We start from the raw sequence: 19,742 nt of genomic DNA on the forward strand, positions 1-19,742 counted from the left end.
ACAAATGTACTTACTTTTGATCCTGCATCAACATATTGTTAGAAGATAATATAATAATTCATTAATATGAAAGACATTAGGTTAAACCGAACCTGTTGATGATTGTAATGTTGCTTTAAGGTCGCTTAATTCGAAGGTAGAGCAATTGAACCGTCTCGACATAATATCATGTTAACAACCACGAATATAAAAATAAACGATGACACAGTAGCTCTTTTTCAGGACATATGGTGTCAAACCCATTTGGGCGACAAAAACTCTTTTCAACGTGGTGTCTGACAGCGAGACCACATACAATCTATAAAGATTTTCTTAATGTGTTAACTAATTTTTTGGAGTTAAAGCCAATAACATTTTGAAACATTGTCATTGAAAGGAGATAGCATCCGATAGCTTTGTCTTGCGCTTAAAGCACAAAATGTTTATCATACGTGATAACTTTTATGACATCGTTGAGAATAAAGACTTGTGAACGAATATAATCATTGTATGACTTAGTATCGGAGGATAAACTCTAATGAAATTAAAGATTCACCGACATTAAGCATTATGTGTCTATGTTACGGATGCATATGTCATCGAGAAAACCAAATTTAGCATAAATAATGAAAAATAAAATGTTTCACAGATAAAATATTGTTGGACATGCAAATGCATATAAGAATATAATTTTAAAACGATTTTCATTGACACTAAGGACACATTATATACTTTAGGACTCGTGTGCTTTGTGAGATTACGATCAATCGTGACGATCAATCATTTCGATGTGCGTACTTTTGAAGAATAACTTTGAAAAAAGTTATACTATTGTTAAATGGCCATCGTTGTACGCCACTACCCTTTGCGTCCTGGCATCTGACGCTGAACACGCATGATTAAACTGGTAGTTTAGGTATCGGGTGTTTGGCGTCTGACGCTAGGGTTTATTTTGCCCGAGCTTCGTTTGACACAATGTTCTTTTGAGCGGCAGTTTTTCTCATCCCTTTTGGGGATGTCAGTGTAACCGACACTTTTGTGAGTAATTGTTGTTTGGAGCTTTGGTCATAATATTTTTCCCTTTGACATCGTTGTTCATTGCATTTTTCAAAATATAGGATAAAGCAATGACTATTCTTTCGACGCCTTAGTTAGTGACTTATCGTAAGCATTTGATATATGTTGTTAAAATAATCACTATTTCTAAGAATAGCATATATCATTGATATGTAGGTAACATAAAGCAAGAATGATAAAGACCATACATGATGACCAAACCAAATATATTTAAATGGGTTAGAGTTTACTTTCGTGTCATCATGGCCCTTGATCACAATCATCTGATATTCCAATCCTTTGTCAATGTCGCTACAATTTGCTGTCGTGACCCTTGGTCGTCATCACCATGACATTGAGTTCGTTTCCACACATGTCGTCATGATCCTTGATTACGCAATCATATTCATGGCGTCGAGGTATATGGTGTTGTCATACATAATATTGAAATCATTATGCTTAACTTCGGCGTCGAGTAACCTGTTCGTCATCACTCTAAAGACTAATGTCGGAATTTTGCATCAAGTCGTTAATAAATTGAAAATGCTAAGTGTAAACGACGCATAAAAAGATTTGAATATTGCAAATGACATTGATTCATAAATCAAAGTGTAACTAAATGTTTCATCACAAGGATTACTGATAACCAATTAAAAATAATAAATAGGCTAAGTAACGAAAACATAAATTAACTATCAAACTATGTGTATTGTTACGTCAACAAAGATGATATAGATAACAAGTAAAACTTTAAGGCGGTAGAATCATGTCAATGACAATGCTAATTAGAAAATCAAAGTAATAATACGTTAAGTGAAGATGATCAATAGAAAAAATAAATACTTTAAGCTAGGCAACCGATTAAAGAGCATGATCATGACAATGTAAATTTAGAAACTAAAAGTGATAATGTGGCGTACCTCGGTGGTGTCGATGATTGCCACGGTTGGTGACATGATTGATGGAAGACAACATACATTTTAAATAATAAATATTTACCTTGATAAGAAGTCATTTAATTTGAGCCCCCAATGTTGGATCACTCGAGAAGATGTAAGTCAAGTCTAGCCCCCGGTGTCATATTCTAGATTGGTAAATTACCTACAAGAGCATTCTCATATGCCAACTTGTTGTTAATTGATCATGGAATCATTACAAATGTCATACTTCATCATATATATTTGAAATAGCATTAAATATTCGTAATCGCATAAAGATTGAATAAAAACAAAGTATTATAACAATTGATCAAAGTAAAATGATCAAAGCATTAAGAACTAAAACATTTTAAAATCAAAAAGTATTGACATAATCATAATAAGCAAAGCATTAAATATTAGAGCATTGAGAATTTTCAATAATCAAAGAATAATAAAAATAATTAAAGCATTAAATTTATATTCGATGTATACTATCTTCCCCCTTGTGATAACTTCATGAAAAAGCAAATAATATGAAATGAAGTTAGCCACAAAATATAATGTTACCGTCAACTTGTTGTTGTTGATGACAATATTCCGATATCACAATCAATTAACGTTATGAATCTCCACATGTAATCTTACTATATCTAAAAATACGCTTGGTACATAGGTTAGTCATCACAAGATATATCTAAGCATTACCTAAGCTAATGTCATGATATATAATTGGTATTATAGATAAAAGTTAATGAAAATATTTGTAGAATAGAGTGTCTCATGTAAAAAATTAGAATTTTGCATTAGGTAAAAGCTTACTTGCATCATCATTAAAGCTACATTTGTCTTCATGTCGTCATTAACTGATGACACTAGGTTGCTGATGTAGTTACTAACTGGTGTCGTCGACACTGATTGATAACGTCGACACTGGTTGTCGTCGTCGAAACTGACTATTGTTGTCGAAATTAGCTGTCGTCGCCGGCACTAACTGGTGACAGATGACGTCGAGTTGTTGTTGACGACGTCAAATTGCTGATTGATGACCGCAATGACCTTATTGGCGTCAACATTGATGGTTGGCGTCACTTAACTACTTTAATACTTGTTTCAGCGACAACATAGCCTAAAAATAACGTTAGTTAAATGAAAATAATATTGTGTATGACGGCAAACCCTAAATTTTCGTGACATCGCAAGACCCGTGACTTAAAGCGGCGTTTTCCATGACGTCCTTTCCTTTCAGTGTGATGTTTACTTTGTTGATGACGATATAGTCTGTCATAGCTTAAAGAAGACATAAAAATTGTTAGTTAAATTAAACCAAAAAGAAGAACATTACCAAAATTCTTAACGCCGTCAAGGATAATCGCCCTCGTTGCAGCATTTTGAGTTGGGTTGGTGTCTGTCGCCACTTTGACGTCGATTGCTATCTCGCTGTTGAAGATCACCATCTTGACGCTGACAGTCGTCACATGGCGTCATCATCCCGTCACATCATCAACGTCCCATCACGACATCATTGTCCCGTCGTCACCGACGCTACCGTTCCGTCACGACGACACCGTCCCATCGTTGTCGACGCTACCATTCCGTTACAACGATACCGTTCCATCGTCGACTTCACCATCCCATCGCAAACGTAGCCAACGTCATCATCTCGACCCTGGGACTACAATCAATTCTGATGTGGTTAAAATCACTTTATGGGATTGGATATATCTTGATGATGGGAATGTGTTTGGTTGTGTTTAGAAAGGAACTTTTGTAGGATTGAGATTTTAATCTAGCTGCATCTCCACAGTCGACGCCAAATTGTTTATACTAAATTTCGCACTTAGGATTTGATGTGGGTATACGGGCTACGGAACAACTAAATTAAAAAAGGGAACATAAAATGCGGAAAGTAAATGACAGAAAAATAAAGGGAAAGAAGGGAGACACGCTATGGTGACGCGGAAAACCCCGATTAAGACCGCGAGAGGCAATGAGTCCATCAATCCACTATAATATGAGCATAAAGCCAATACTTACAATTACAATGTGTATTTAACGCTTGATGACATAAGAGAGTATAAATTAGTGTATGTATATTACGCGTAGGACTAGTGTATTACGGTAGGGAGATTGATTAGGTGTAGTATTTTGGGCTGAGCAAAATTATCCGAAAAACCGAAAACCCGAAAAACCGACCGTTACCGAACCGAAAAATTGGGTACCCGAACCATTTAAAGAATACGGGACGGGTAACCGAGCCGTTAAGAATTTAACGAGACAGGTAACCGAACCGTTAAGAATTTAACGGGACGAGTAGCGGGTACCCGTTAACGCTGTTTCGGGTACCCGAATTTCCCGAAAATCTTTTTTTTTTTTATTTTTTTTTAGCCATTACCCGAAAATCTCAAATGTGAGTTTTTAAAAATAAAAAAAATAAAAAAAAAACAGAAAATTAATGAAACAAAAAAGTGAAAAACCCTAATCTTCGTTCTTTTCTCATTTCTTAGTCATTGACTCAGCCTCCATCCCCCTCTCTCTCTTCCTCTTCTCTAATCTCTGGTTTTCTGATCTCCATTCTCCAAGTCTGTTCTTTGCCAATGGTTAGCCGGTTACCTTAGGTAATTATCCCTTTCCCAGATCTAATTATTTGCAATGAATTGATTGAATTCAATTAACCCTAAACTCTTGTTTTCCCAGATCGTTGATTCAGTTTAGGGTTCTTCGAACTTTGGGGCCTTTTCACGTTTACGCTGCGTCGCTTAACCCCTTCATCTCCTCCATTGAAGCGTACTTCGACTTCTCCTTTGAAGCGGTTTATGAGGTTTCACTCCTCCATCGAAGCAACTCTGAAGGTAATTTACATTTTATATTATCTGTGGTTTGATTTCGGATTCATAATTGGTTTTTTTTCCTGATTTTTTTATTGTGATACTATTATTTTGTTTTTTTTTTAGGAATGATACTAATTTTGGTTTTCAGAATTGAGGGCAATTATTTTCTTTTTTGTCAAGTTGTGTCTGTTAGATTTGGATGAGTAAGGTGGGATTTTTGGTTTTGATGTGGAAAAAGGTTGTTGAGAAAAAACCGGGATTGATGTTGCTGATAGTAAGAACAATCATGAATTTGTCTATTTGTCGTATCTTGTTCTATCTCACAATCTTAATTTAGTTTTAATATGAGTAGCCGTAATGTGCATCAGACTGAGATAATCAGTGGTACCATTGCATGTTATACTCCTCTTTGCTGTCCATTGCCTGTCCATGTTGCCTTTCTTGCAAATATTTGTAAAGTTACTAATATGCCTGAGTATTATGACATACACTCCTGCTCTTTAATATGCATTCTCATCTTGATGTTTCATACCTGAATAGCAATAGGAAAGGTTAGCCGAACAAGAATTTGGGAATTTGGAGTTTAGTTAAATATGAGACCACATTCTAGCCTTTCAATTCATGTGCTGTAACATTGACTATGACAACTTTCAGTTTCTAATTTGTGTATCAAAGAGAGTGCCTAAGTGCTAATACTTGCCTATGGTACTGCAAGGCTCACAGACTGATTTTATGATGTAGTTGTACCAATACTTCGTTTATTTCACTTGTCTGAGATTTTATGATTGTGTGACATGGAAAAGTGTTTGTCATGTATGTTTCTAATAAACATATGTCTTGGATGTTCACCTTTTCAACCCTCGCATAACTATGACTCATTCTTGTTATTTGTGTATACATGATTGAACTTATTTGTTTTTTTCATTTGTAGGAGTGTATGGAATCTGGTAGTGGGGATATGGAAGACTCATCGGCTACAAGTCAAGCTCCTCCAATTCCAAGTCCTCCTCCCAAGCCTTAGGAGTATGACCCTTGTTCAATGACGGAAAATAATGACCCCTTTGAGCAGCAAAATCAATCAAACCAACCTTCTGAAGTTGCTGATGCTGCTACCCCCTTAAGTGAAACTTCAAAAAAAAACTAGAAAAAGGCGCTCTTCTCATTGGGAGCATTTTATAAAGAAGGATGGAGAAAACAAGGCTCAATGTATTTATTGTCATACATTAATTGGCTGTGCATCACTTCAAGGTACCTCCGGCATGAAGAACCACATAAAGCGGTGTAAGGAATACCCCCCAAACATTGATCAAAATCAGCAACTATTGTCCCTTAGTCAACAAACTCTTGATGGGAATCTTGTGGATAAAAAAAGGTAGACTTGAGTTGTGGAAATTCAATCAAGAAGATAGTAGGAAAGCTTTGGCAAAGATGGTGATTATGGATGAAATGTCTTTTCCAATGGTGGAGCATGAAGGTTTTCGCAACTTTATGAAGGTAACACAACCCTTTTTCATTATTCCTTCTTGATGGACAGTGACTAGAGATTGTTTTAGGATTTATTTGGATGAGAAAAAAAGTTTAAAAAGTTTTTTTAGCAAGTGCACTTCACGTATAAGTCTCACCACTGATACTTGGACTTCTTTCCAAAATATGAATTACATGTGTTTAACCCTCACTTTATTGACCAAAATTGGAAATTGCACAAAAAAATAATTAACTTTTGTATAATTGCTCGTCATTCTGGTGAAACAATTGGTAAATCTGTCCAAAAGTGTCTACTTGAATGGGGTATTTCTAGAGTAATGATTGTCACTGTAGATAATGAAAAGTTCAAATGATGTTGGCATTCAATATTTGAAAAGGAGGTTAAAGTTGGAAGACATTAGTTTTGGGTGGTCGGTTTTTACACATGAGATTGTGCTCACATATTAAGTTTAACCGTTAAAGAAGGATTGAAATAAAGTGATGTGTCAATAAAAAGAATTCGTTGTGGTGTTAGGTATGTAAGATCATCGGGTGCTAGATTGCAAAAGTTTATGAGTTGTGTTATACAAGAAAAGTTGGAGTCAAAACATTTTCTTTGTTTAGATGTGGCTACTAGGTGGAATTCCACTTATTTGATGTTGGAAGGTGCTTTGGCATATCGTAGGGCTTTTGATTTGCTTGAATGTTCAGATGGTGGTAAATTTAGGTATGAGTTACATAAGTCAGATGGGGTGCCTGAACCTAGTAATTGGGATCGTGTTGCCTCTTTTCTTCCTTTACTTAAAATATTCTATGATGCTACTCTACGAGTTTCCGGCTCGTTGTATATCACCTCTAATGTGTATTTACAAGAACTTATTGGGATTAGTGTGTTAATCAAGAAAAAAGTGTTGAGTAATGATGTGGGGGTGAGTTTAATGGCCAATGGAATGAAGAAAAAACATGACAAGTATTGGGAAAATGTTGATGATAATGTGAATCTCTTGTTGTATATTGCTGTCATTCTTGATCCTAGGCGGAAAATGGGATATACTAAATGGGCAATTAATCAACAATATGATTCTGAAATAGCTAAGTACTTGTGTGATAAAGTGATGCAAACTTTGAATGACATGTATGAACTTTATGATTTTGAAAACCCTCCAAATGAGTCTATTCCCCCTAAAACTTCTGATTTTCTGGAGGAAGTAGAAGATATGGATTGTGATGTAGATGATGCGGAATTAGAGTTTGAAAAGGAGGTGGGTTCATGTGTTGGAGTACAAGGGGAAAATGAGTTGGCCAAGTATTTAGAAGATGATAGAGAAGTTAATCCTGCCGGAAAAAGCTTTAATTGTTTAGGGTGGTGGAAAAAATATGGTGAAAGGTACCCAACAATAGCTCTCATGGCTAGAGATGTACTTGCCATTCCCGTGTCAACAGTCGCTTTCGAATCACCTTTTAGCACCGGTGGTCGAGTGCTTGATTCATTTCGCAGCTCACTCTTAACTAAGATGGTTGAAGCCTTGATTTGTGCACAGGATTCGTTACGTACATCTCAAGGTCCTCTTATACTTGAGGAAAGACTTGAAGATATGGAAAAAATTGAATCTTGCAATATTTAAATATTTTCTCTTTTTTTTTAATCTCATCATCTTCCTATTAATTATTCCTTAACTTTTTTTTTTTTTTTTTGAAGAAATGTTACCTCTTGGTAAGGAACAATCCCTCTTTGTTGATGATGATTAGAGGCAGCAACTGTTATAAGTATGAAGGTTGGTGGTGATTGAACTATTGAAGGCTGAAGTCATTGAAGGCTTGGAATTATTTTCTGAATTATGATACTGTGGACATTTTTTTTTTTAAAACTATGGACTTTTTTTTTGTTATGTATCAGTTTATTATTTTTAAAACTATGGACGTTTTTTTTTTAAGAAACTGTGTTTGTATCAGGTATTAGTTCATTTGTAATTAGGTTGATGTGGTGGGTTATTTGTGTATTCAGGTTCAATATCAACCTATCAGGTTGTTATTTGTTACAAAAATATCAGAGCACTAACAATAATAATGCTAGAAAAACAGGTGGGAATTTGAAGAAAAATATTATTAAATAGGTTGATGTGGTGGGTACAAGGAGGGTGAGAAGGAGGCAGCAGCCTCAAGGAGAGGGATTGGTAGGCCGCCAAAGCGGAAGGCAACGATAGTTGTAATTATTTTTGTTATTTGTGTATTCAGGTTCAGTTGTTATAGTTCAAACAATAGGAAGTAAAAAAAAACTAGTAAAAAACATCTAAAATCCAATTGTTAAGCAGCTGTTAAATAGATTAAAAGACCCAAAAATAAAAAGTAGCTTATTGGATCGGTTCGGATATTTGGTTTGGGTACCCGCATTTTCGGGTATCAGAATTTGTCGGTACCCGAACCTTATCGGAACGGTTTCGGGTATCAGAATTTGTCGGTACCCGAACCTTATCGGAACGGTTTCGGGTATCGGTTTTAGCCTTAACGGTTATCGGGTTACCGAACCAATAACGTTATTGGAACGGGTACCCGTCCCACGCTCTCCCCTGGTAGTATTGTGTGTAGAAATATATCTTTGCAATAGTATACAAAAGATTAAAATATAGTAGCATGGTGGGGGTATTTGTAGTGGAATATCTATGTGGTGGAAGATCAAATGGCTTGTTCTATGTATCACAATGCTACGGTTGTTCTTGGGATTATGAGGAAGGTTTAGAATAAATAAAGCAGATAATGTATATGGGGTTAATCATGGATGAGTGGAGTGGAATCTAAAGAAAAATGATTATAAAGGGAAAATGCATGTTATACGTGGGAAATGGTTTGGTCTTTATGAAAGGGAAGTGATTCTATTTATAAGGTATTTAGGTAGGTTGTTGGAGAGTGGTGAGGGTGTCCTCCATGAAAATAGGAAATAATTGTTGACGTCTTTACCTGGTCTTCTGATGAATGTGGACTTGTTTAGGGTGTATATATGTTTAACAACTTCCATGACTTATTCTTTGTGACATAAATTTTCTCCATTATTTTAGGGAGCACTCATAACGATCTTGACTTGGTCTCACGTCGTCGGTCATTGACTATCATCGTCGGTCAACCAATGTACAAAATTACCCCATAACAAATAGCGTTTGGACAATTATACCCTCTAAATTTTTTATTTACTTATTTGCCCTCATTAATGTTAATTGCTTTTTTAAAAAATCTTAAGAATAATGTGCGGACATTTATACCCCTAAATATATTTGTTTACATATTTTTCCTCATTAATATTGCCAACAATTGAAAGACTCCCTCTAAATATGACTAGCAATAATGTGCATCGCGCGCGTTAGCCTCCCTAGTGATATCAAGGTGATAAATGAGGTTTCCTCGGCTCTTATAGGTTTTGGGGCCAAAGTTGAATATGATGTACGAGCCCAAAAAAATAAATAAATTGATGGTTGGGTGGTTGTTGTTAGACGAAAATGGGCTATGTTGGATAGAAATCCCCCTTGCTGATTAGTCTATAGTAGAAAGTGGGCTACAATAGATGGACTCAGTCAGCCCAATTGGGCCACTTGCTTTGTTTAACACATGGCTGGAAGACGAGCTGTATGTGGGGGAATGCTAAATGCAGAGCAATTTGCATATTCGATTAAACCACATGGGCCACTTGCTTTGTTTCTCATTTTCTCACATGGCATGATTGCAGGAATTGTATCCACTGTATTTGTTATAAATTACTCATTGACTCAGTCATTAGTGATAAGAACTAATAACAAAACTACTTGAACTAGATTAAGACAACATTTAGTCTGTCTTGAGGATAAGTTTAGCCCTTATACTATCAATTGGATAAATGAATTATTTAACTTTGTGGTGCATCTTAATCAACTCTATGAACGTAATATTTGAAGGATTTTATTTGAGGGGGAAAAAAGAAGTGAAAAAAAATAAAAAATACAAGGTTTTATTTGAGGGGAAAATAATAAAATAAAATCATTTGTATGTTGTTTCAAAAAAAAAATATATATAATAATTTGAATGCTATGACATCTATTCTATTACCTATTACTAAAACAGAGTATGTTGACGTCACTGTTTATGCTAAATTTCGTCAAGTGGAATTGAATAGCAAAATCTAGGTTACGAATCAACTAAACAAAACCTTAAATGAAAACAATAACAAAATAAGTAAATGACACGAGGAATTGGTGATGCGAAAAACCCAAAGGTAAAAATCGCAGGTAGAATGAGGATCTACCAAACTTTCACTATGTAAAAGATCGAACGAAAATGATTACAATGTATGATAAGTGGAATTTAGTAACTAGGTTGCAGTGTATCTAATGTCGATGGTTTCTCCTCCTTATATAGATGATGCCTAGGATTTAATGTAGCCGTTGTAGAATGATAAGATGCTTCCCTTGATTTCCGGAGCTAACTCCTTGACTCGTGGCATTTCCCTTATGTCGATCAACTGCAGCACTTCATCGTTGATAATTTTATTTCTTTCTGGGGCGAACTTTCGACGCTTCTGCTTCACGGGCATTTGGATCAACATTTAACTTGTGCGAGATGACGCTTGGATCTATGCCCGTCATGTCTTCATGCAACCAGGCAAAACAATCTTTATTCTTTCAGAGAAAGGCTAAGATGGTTTTTTTGAGTTCGGGTGTTAGGTTGGCTCCGAAACGGACGGTTTGATCTGGTTTTTCAGGGTCTAGGGGTATTTCGTCAATATTTAGGTCGTAGGGATTGTCTGGTGTCGGGCCTTGCTGATTGCTAGGTGGATCTCATGCATGGTTTCAAGGTTGTTTTGTAGCAATTTTTGGCTTCACGGGGTTCTCTTTTTTATTTATTGGATTCCTCAGGGGGTTGGAAATTTGAGAGTTTGATGGTAGGTGGAGGGAATGGATTTTAGTTTGTGAATCCAGGGTCTGCCCATGATGGCATTATAGGCTGAGGGGCAGTCTACGACGTTAAATTTGGTTTGAGGCTTTAGACCGCTAGCATAGGTGGGTAGGGTTATGTCTCCGATAGTTGATATTGTCTCGCCACTGAAACCGACCAACACTGTTGACCTTATAGTGATGTCGCTATCTTTCAACCCCATTTCTTCCATGGTCTTCTGGAATAGAACATTTGCGGAGCTTCCTCCATCGATTAGCACCCTTTTAAGCAGACAATTCCCAACCATCAATGAAATGACCTGGGAGTCTTCATGCTCTTTGTTGATGTTGTTGATATCATCATCGTCAAAAGTGATGGGCATTGCTTCGAGCTTCTTTTCCAAAGGATCTCTTGCTTCTTCCGGGATGGCAGGATCACTTGACAACGTCTTTGCAATTCTTTTAGTTGCAAAATAGGTTAGTCCACAAATATCTGAACCACCAAAGATAACATTAACTACTACCGTAGGTACGGTGCAGGCGGTTTGGGCAGCTTGCTCGTTGAATCGGCTTTGGCGTCGCTGCCTTTCTTCTTGCCCATCAGGTGCTTGAGATTGCCTCTCTTCAGCTGGAAGGCCACTTCCGTTCGTACTAAAGCATAGCAGTCTTCTGTCTTGTGCCCATGGTCACTGTGGAACTCGCACCATTTGCTCATATCTTTCTCTGAATCTGGCTTGTTGTTCTTCATTGGCCAACGAACCTTGCTTCCTAATGGCTCTAGTGCGTTCAGCACTGCTACCATGTCGACGTCGAATCCATACTCTGATATTTCAGGGTATTCTAGTGCATCGACAACTTGTCCTTCCTACACACTATTAACAACATGATCTACCTGAGGTTTCGTAGGGATGATGGCGCCATGACCCGCGCTGATTGCTCTGAGCCTTTTGATCAGTTGAACTTCTGACACTATCGCTGGAGTTGCGGTTGATATACTCATAACATGTCGCTCTTTTAATAAAAACAATTCCGCCTAAATACAAGGATCATGTCATTTTTATTTTTATTTTTGTTTTTTTTAGAGATATCATATTTAACAATTTTAAAATTTAAATATTGAAAGCTTCTACATTACAACTAAAATCTATCACTTCATCCTAGGAAATTGAAATAATTTTAAATAGTATACTAATAAATGACCTCTTACGTTAAAATATGTATTAGGTGACGTTGAACCGATAGTAGTATATCTAACCCAAGTGCAGATATACTCACAAAAATCATGTAAAAACCCAATCAAAATATAATAGCAAATGCTTATACTAAGTTGATGAGTTCTATGACAAAAATTCCCACACAATAAAACTCTATCAAGTTCAAGGACTATTGACGCAACAATTTTTTATTGTACCCAAAACACGCCTAACATCTCTTTTAGTGTCCAAAGTCCCAAATGCAAAATTTAACCAACAATCGTCCCATTATTGATGTCTATCGTGATCTCCATTAATATCTTTAATTATTATTCAGGCGTGATTTTTACATGCATTTTCAAATTAAAATCACTTAAAAAAAATGTATTAAATGCTTTGTTAGCAAGATCTTTTTTATTATTATTAATAAGTCCAACAAAGTCTCATACTAAGTTGAAAATTGAAAATACTAAATAGTGTAATTATAAAACGGAATAGTGTTAAGTGGATAGTGAATGTTAAATACAATGAAGTTACAATTACGTTGCATATAAGATGCTACGAAGAGGAAATTCAAATTTACGGGTACTATGGATTGCTTTATTTTGAATTATAGGTGATGTAATGTTTTAGACTATCCATCGCATCCTGTTCCAATATTCAAGCAGTCAAGTATCATACAAAGCGAAAACTAGGAATTCATCTAATTTGGGGTTATTTAGATCCTTTAATAAGGAAAAGGTGTTAATTTAGGAATTTTCATCGTACATGCATTAACGGTTACATGCAAGTATGCAACTATGGAAGAATAATAGAGGTTTATACAAACATCACTACAACAGCCAAATTGTCTTGAAAAATCGTGTTATTAAAAAATTCCGATTAGCCAAATTATCAAAAACTGGTGTAACCTTACTTTTAATCAATAGCTAACGTCATCATATTTTCTTGCACGAAAAATTACTCATATTTAGGTAGGTAGGTAGAAAGTCCAGGCACTTTTTAAATCCAACTCTATCCAAAATCAATCTTACCAAACCAAAAACAAAAAGCGCATAATTTCAACACAGAATATTCGGCATTCAAATTTCATTTTCTTTTTTTTCTTCATTACTTCCAAGGCTGAAACTATTGATTTAATTACAAACTAACAGTAACATCCTCACCACAAAGTAACCAACCTATCATTCATTCTCTAGAACACCCTTAATTAAACCATAACATCTAAACTCAACGATAACCATAACTTTAAACCCAGACTAATTTTAAAAGCCGGTTAACAAAATACGATGAACGACGGCGATTATAACCATCGGTAATTCTAACTCCTCCAGCTTCCACCGTCACCACCACGGGAGTAACCTCCACCACCTCCTCCGCCGTAACCACCTTCACGACGGCCACCTCCGCCGCCGTAACCACCACCACCGCCTTCGCGACGGCCACCTCCGTAACCGCCACCGCCTCCTCCGCCGTAACCGCCTTCACGACGGCCTCCTCCTCCATATCCTCCTCCACCTCCGGATCGGAAGCCGCCGCCGCCGCCGCCTCCACCGCTGCGAGACTGAGCCTCGTTGACGGTGATTGTACGGTCGTCGAGTGTCTGACCGTTCATCCCTTCAATTGCAGCGTCAAGAGCTTCCTTGCTCTCGAAGGTCACAAATCCAAATCCTCTTGATCTGCCGGTTTCTCTGTCGTTAATCACCTGAAAAAAGAAATCACCACAAAAATCAACACCAGATCTACGAAAATCAACGGAAAATTTCAAAATCAAAAATGATTGTTCGTCTTTCGAAGAACATACCGTTTCCGGAAATCATCATAAAAGAACAGATCAAGTAACAATAGTAGCAGATCAAAGTAACAGGAATAGTAATCATTTCAGACGAATCAATCAAAGTAACAATTTAATCAGTCAAAATTACGATTATCATTATATTCAATTTTTTTCATCATTTTTTACGAGATTAACGAGAAACCTTCGAATCAACGATCGAGCCGTACTGAGAGAAAGCTCTCTCCAAAGCTTGGTCATCGGTGGCCCATGCAAGGCCTCCGACGAAGCATCTGTATTCGGCATCAGCAGACATTTTTGAGGAAAAGGAGAGAGAAGATTACGAAACCCTAAATTTGATCTGTTAGAAAAAAGGAGGAAATAGAGAGCGAATGTGAAATGAAAGAGGTGATGTGACGGTTTATATAGGAGAAAAAGTAGGGTTTTGGGAAGTGTGGGTTTAGTGAAGTTGGAGTGAGTTAACTATGGTTAAGGGTAGGTGAGGTTAAGTTAACTACAGTTAAAGAGGATATTCTGGGATGTGGAAAATATCTTGTGATCTTATCTTGTTTGCTAGTGAGGGTGCTCGTGAATTGTGTATCGTGATTCGTGAAATTCAGAATTTGGGCTTTTTTTAATCGTGGGCTTCAGTGATTGATTTGTTTGTATGATTTGATTAATAAGATAAGAGGAGATATTTTGGAGGAAAGTGCTTTCTCCGTATTTTAGTGAACTTTGGTGATTATTTTTTTCAATAGGGGATCTAGGAAACTCTTTTAAAATTGAAAAAAGTACCCTGAAATTCAAAGGTAGTGAGATTCCAAACGGCTAATTACCCTAAATTAATGGCTTTTGCTTTGAAGATTTAAAGCATTATACTTGTAAGAATTATTTAGGCGGATTTGTTTTGATATAATTATTTGATTTATTTGAATTTTGAGGAGACTTGTATAGTTGTATGGAGTAATAAAAATAAAAATGTTCAAGTGAAATCTTGTAAGATTATTTTTTTATTTTTTTATTTTTTTTTAATTTGTACAAATAAAAAATCAAAGATACATAACAATAAGTAAATTGAAATTAAAATAACTAGTAAAGTCTAATATGAATGTTTCTGATATTGACAAGAACAAGGTGAAGCCAACTAAGTTTTAGCTACCTAAGTTAAAAAATTGAGTCCATAGTATGATATTGATTACCATTTTCATATACATATCGACATGTCGTCGATCTTAGTCTACATCGATCTAGCAGACCGCTGCATATAATTCAATATGGTTATTGGTTGAATCTAGGCCATGGGTAGCCGGTGCAGAGTAATGTCCTTGATTTACCATACACTATCAATTTAAGGTTTATCCTCTAAACTAGGTAAAGGCGTCTAACTTAGCACAATCTTCTTAAATTCATCGGTGATATAGTATATTATTCTATCTTATCGTTTATCATACTCACATAATTTTATTTTATTTTTTTCACATAACTTGGCAGTTAGCACAATCATCTATTTTTTTTCACATAATCATCCACACATACCTAAAAGGCTTAAACTAAAAACTTACCCATAAAAAAATAAAAAAAATATTGTATTAATAATATGAACACTTATTGCATCTTTAAAAATAGTAAAAGGATGGCAATAAACACTATATATATGCCATTACAAGTATTTTTAATTAAACTTAAGGTGAATTTTATATGGCTGAGTTGGTGAGAAAGGGTAGTGAAATGTTAAGAAGATGTATTCATATGACATCGATAATTTGATAACCCTAGACCATACATCTTTTGTATAATTTTAAAGTTTTTTTTTTTTCAACATTCAACCACAACACTCTTAACCCCCAATTCTCAAAATCTAAGCACTTTTTTTTTTTTTTTTTTTTTTTTTTTTTTTTTTTTTTTTTTGGCAATAACCTTTAAATAACTTTTAATTCTCCAAATAAAAAAGAAAAACCATAAAACAAAAACTCTTCTAATCTTCTATAACTTCCACTCTTACTATTTTTTCTTTTTAAATATACATACTACATATAATCATGTATATTCTGTATATTAGCACAGATACACTTTAGTTATAGATAAATGAATTTACTAGGCACACCAAAAAACCATCTAACCCAATGCTTGTGTGTTGTGTCTAAACTCTAAAGGTGGTCAAGTGGGCACAACATGAGAAACAACACACAACTCGTGTCTTAGGCCACTCAGCCCACTAATTGCGAATTGGAAAAGCAATAAAGTTCAGCGCAAGAGTGTACATGGACTAACAAAACCACAAAGTTCAATCCAAATCTATCACCTTGGATTGGGCTTTAGAAGTTTGGACTCGATTTCAATATAACTTCTCTTCAAGCCTTCAACTTTTTAAATTTTGCATAATCCTTCCATAAAACTAGTGCATGTAACAATACATCATGTGCTTTAATTTTTGAGGAATAGCTTGAAAGTTCGACGCAGATGAAAAATGAAACCTTATTTGTACGTTAAACAATATTTCAAGTTCGGTAAGGTTTGCAAAGTCAGCTCTAAAAATGACATTCTTACGTAATTCTAAATTAAGCTTCATGCTCTTCCTTTCCATCTCAAAGGTCAATGGAGAAAAGGGAAGGACAACAATTTAAGCCTTTAGGGAAGATGGCCCATGTCAATGCTAGTTCTTTCTATGGTGATCCATTAAATTAGGCCTTTAGCAAAAGACAATAATTTAAGCCTTTAGTATATGACTTTCACTCATTCGATTGCACGAGTATTCTCCGTGAATACAATAGGATGATCCATTGAATTAACCCAATACTAATAGAGGTACTTAAAAACTTGGGGCAAGGACAAATCAAGAACAAATACCAAACAAACCAATTAATATAAATTATGATTTCAAAAAAGTTTTTGATTTTGGGGTATATTTCTTTTCTTTAATATTTCTTGGTTAAAAGAATTATATATCTAAGTATTAGGCTTGTACAAAACTATCCGAAAATCCGACAATTCGATAATCCGATCCGCAATCAATCCGAATTTTTGAATATCCGATCCGGAAAAGTGGATATCGGATGCGGATTTAGATATTGATTTTAAAAATTTCGAATATCCGATAAGCGAAATATAAAGCCTAAAATAGTAAAATATATAATTTTTTAAAATTGTTCATATAAAATTGACCTATATTATTAACTTATTATGATATTCTTAATATATTTGATGATAATATTTATTACAAAAGGACTACTATTTTGTTAAATATGTTGCACAACTTAGCGATAAAAAAGCGGTAAAATTAGTGAAATTTAGATTGTAATCATAATCAATTTTACTTAATATTGGATAATGGATATCCCTTTGATCCGAAACTTTTAGATATCCGAATATCGGATATCCGAAATTTTCAAATCGGATTTGGATATGAAATTTTTATATCCGAGTATTCGAATATCCGATCCGCAAACAAGCCTAATATAGTAGTAATTCTTTTTTCTTTTATTGAAAAGGACAAATCAAGACCTAGTAAATAAAAACAAACCAATTGACTTTGGATTGGCATCTATTTAATTTTCTTAAAACCACGGTTATATATTAGTTGTAATTAATATGTAACGGAGGTAGTAAATGAATTATACAACACGTAGTACATCTGATGGAGTAATATTCTTTTTTTTAATGAAATGCACATGTGCACAATAAACAGATTACTGGAGCAAGAGTACTTATTTTTGTCAGTGAAGTCAGTGATACAGTATATTCGATTATCTCTGTCATTAGATATATTTAAAAGGTAAGAAGAAATAAATATAAAAAGCCCTTCTGGAAATTCCTAATGTAAAAATAAAAAGAAATAAAAAAAATTAGCCATCCGTTAACGCGAGTAATAATTCATATTATACCATGAATAAAAATCCAATTATCATCACTCGATTCATTTTATCATCGAGATTTGATGAATGATTTTCTTAAAAATACTTGGTAACAATTAATTTATTACCACATCAGATTAATAATTTTAATTTTCTGATTTTTGATTATATGTTCTTCATAATATGTCACGAGACTTGATAATAGTACCAACCAACAAACGAACGCAATTAAAATTTGGCATTCAATCTCTTTTCATTAATTATCCAAAGGCTGAAACTATTGTTTTAATTACAAACAGTAACACCCAACCTCACTCTCAACCATACCACATTTTTCCAGAACACCTTAATTAACCATAACACAGTAACAGTAACATTAACTCGATCGCAACATCTAACTAAACGATGACCATAACATAAAATTATAACGATATCACGTCATAAATCTAATTCCTCCAGCTTCCGCCATCGGAACCACCACCACCACGGAAGTAACCACCTCCGCCGTAACCACCACCTCCGCCTTCACGGCGACCACCGTAACCACCGCCTCCGTAACCCCCACCACCGCCTTCACGGCGACCACCGTAACCACCTCCTCCGCCGTAACCACCGCCTCCACGGCCACCGTAACCGCCGCCTCCGCCGCTGCGGAATCCGCCACCACCACCTCCACCACTGCCGCGAGCTTGAGCCTCGTTAACAGTGATCTGACGGTCGTTGAGTGTTTGACCGTTCATTCCTTCGATCGCAGCGTCAAGCTCTTCTTTGCTTCCGAAGGTAACGAAGCCAAATCCTCTGGATCTGCCGGTTTCTCTGTCTAGGATTACCTGAAAATCGATCGAAAAAATCAACGTTAATTCCAGATCTACGAAAATTAACTCGAAATTACGAAAAATTGAATAGAAATTGATCGTTCATCTTTCGAGAACATACCGTTTCCGGATATCATCATAAAAACAACAGATCAAGTAACAATAGTAGCAATAGTAACAGATCAAAGTAGTAGCAGAAAATTTCGAATCAAAGTAACAGAATTATCGATTTTTTTTTTTTCAGGAAATTTAGTAACACGAAACCTTCGTATCAATGACTTGTCCGTAAGGAGAAAAAGCAGTCTCCAACCCTTGGTCATCGGTGGCCCATGCAAGGCCGCCGACAAAACATCTGTACTCAACTTCTGCTGCCATTTTTACTGAGAAAATGAAGAAAATCTAAATTTGATTGAAAGAAATGATGAAGAAAGAGGAATATAAAGAGCACGATGAAAAGAGAGCCGATGAAGTGGTGTTTATATAGAGTTGAGGTAGGGTTTGGGGGAGTGTGAGTTAGCCGTTTGCGCTGGGTTGGGAGTTTACTAGGGTTAAGAAAAAGTGCAAGTTGGAAGTAACTATGGTTAGATAAGATATTTTAAGGGGGATTGAATAAAATATCTGATGATCATTATTTTCTTCTTTTTAGATGGAAATGGAAATAGAAATATCTCGTGATATTATTTGGCTTTTTGCTCGTGATCGTGGGCTCTAGAGGTTTGTGATGTTTGACTATTTTTGCCATCATGTTGGGATTGTTGGCAGATTTTTTTCATAAGTTTATTACGAGTACTACTATTTGTGCGGGATGTTAACTTAGTTATTTATTAGATTAGTCTAGATGTTTATTGAAAAAAAAAATAAAAAATATTAGGTTAGTCCATATGATGTTAAATACTATATATATATATATACACACACACATGAGAAACAACAGCAGAGGTGCAAGGAGGGATATCCTCAATCCATA

General features: G+C 35.5%; 2 protein-coding genes and 1 long non-coding RNA gene across 3 annotated transcripts; 1 reads left to right on the forward strand and 2 right to left on the reverse strand.

The window, feature by feature from the left end:
• The first annotated feature begins 4,306 nt into the window (after window positions 1–4,306).
• On the forward strand, window positions 4,307–8,264 carry LOC110698460. Its single transcript, XR_002506748.1, has 4 exons — window positions 4,307–4,570; window positions 4,650–4,804; window positions 5,715–6,277; window positions 7,947–8,264. It is a non-coding gene; the product is annotated as an uncharacterized LOC110698460 (long non-coding RNA).
• A 5,133-nt stretch (window positions 8,265–13,397) lies between these two features.
• On the reverse strand, window positions 13,398–14,516 carry LOC110698461 (glycine-rich RNA-binding protein-like). The gene is made up of 2 exons (XM_021875897.1): window positions 14,315–14,516; window positions 13,398–14,040 (listed from the first exon to the last, which is right to left on the reverse strand). The coding sequence occupies exons 1-2, from the start codon at window positions 14,423–14,425 to the stop codon at window positions 13,657–13,659; spliced, it is 495 nt and encodes a 164-aa protein (XP_021731589.1). The 5' UTR covers window positions 14,426–14,516; the 3' UTR covers window positions 13,398–13,656.
• Window positions 14,517–18,185: 3,669 nt separating this feature from the next.
• Window positions 18,186–19,232, reverse strand: LOC110698462 (glycine-rich RNA-binding, abscisic acid-inducible protein-like). The gene is made up of 2 exons (XM_021875898.1): window positions 19,040–19,232; window positions 18,186–18,790 (listed from the first exon to the last, which is right to left on the reverse strand). Exons 1-2 carry the CDS (start codon window positions 19,148–19,150, stop codon window positions 18,407–18,409), a joined length of 495 nt encoding a protein of 164 aa, XP_021731590.1. The 5' UTR covers window positions 19,151–19,232; the 3' UTR covers window positions 18,186–18,406.
• Window positions 19,233–19,742: the final 510 nt, after the last annotated feature.

Source organism: Chenopodium quinoa, unplaced genomic scaffold (assembly GCF_001683475.1).
Source record: "Chenopodium quinoa cultivar QQ74 unplaced genomic scaffold, ASM168347v1, whole genome shotgun sequence".
In the NCBI taxonomy this organism is placed as follows: domain Eukaryota; kingdom Viridiplantae; phylum Streptophyta; class Magnoliopsida; order Caryophyllales; family Amaranthaceae; genus Chenopodium; species Chenopodium quinoa.

Excerpts from the sequence above, each read along its gene's own strand:
- LOC110698461 (XM_021875897.1), bottom strand. The coding sequence starts at position 14,425 with ATGTCTGCTGATGCCGAATACAGATGCTTCGTCGGAGGCCTTGCATGG. Across the intron at positions 14,041-14,314 it reads GCTCGATCGTTGATTCGAAG|GTGATTAACGACAGAGAAAC; the intron begins GTTTCTCGTTAA and ends TTCTTTTTTCAG.
- LOC110698462 (XM_021875898.1), bottom strand. The coding sequence starts at position 19,150 with ATGGCAGCAGAAGTTGAGTACAGATGTTTTGTCGGCGGCCTTGCATGG. Across the intron at positions 18,791-19,039 it reads GACAAGTCATTGATACGAAG|GTAATCCTAGACAGAGAAAC; the intron begins GTTTCGTGTTAC and ends ATCGATTTTCAG.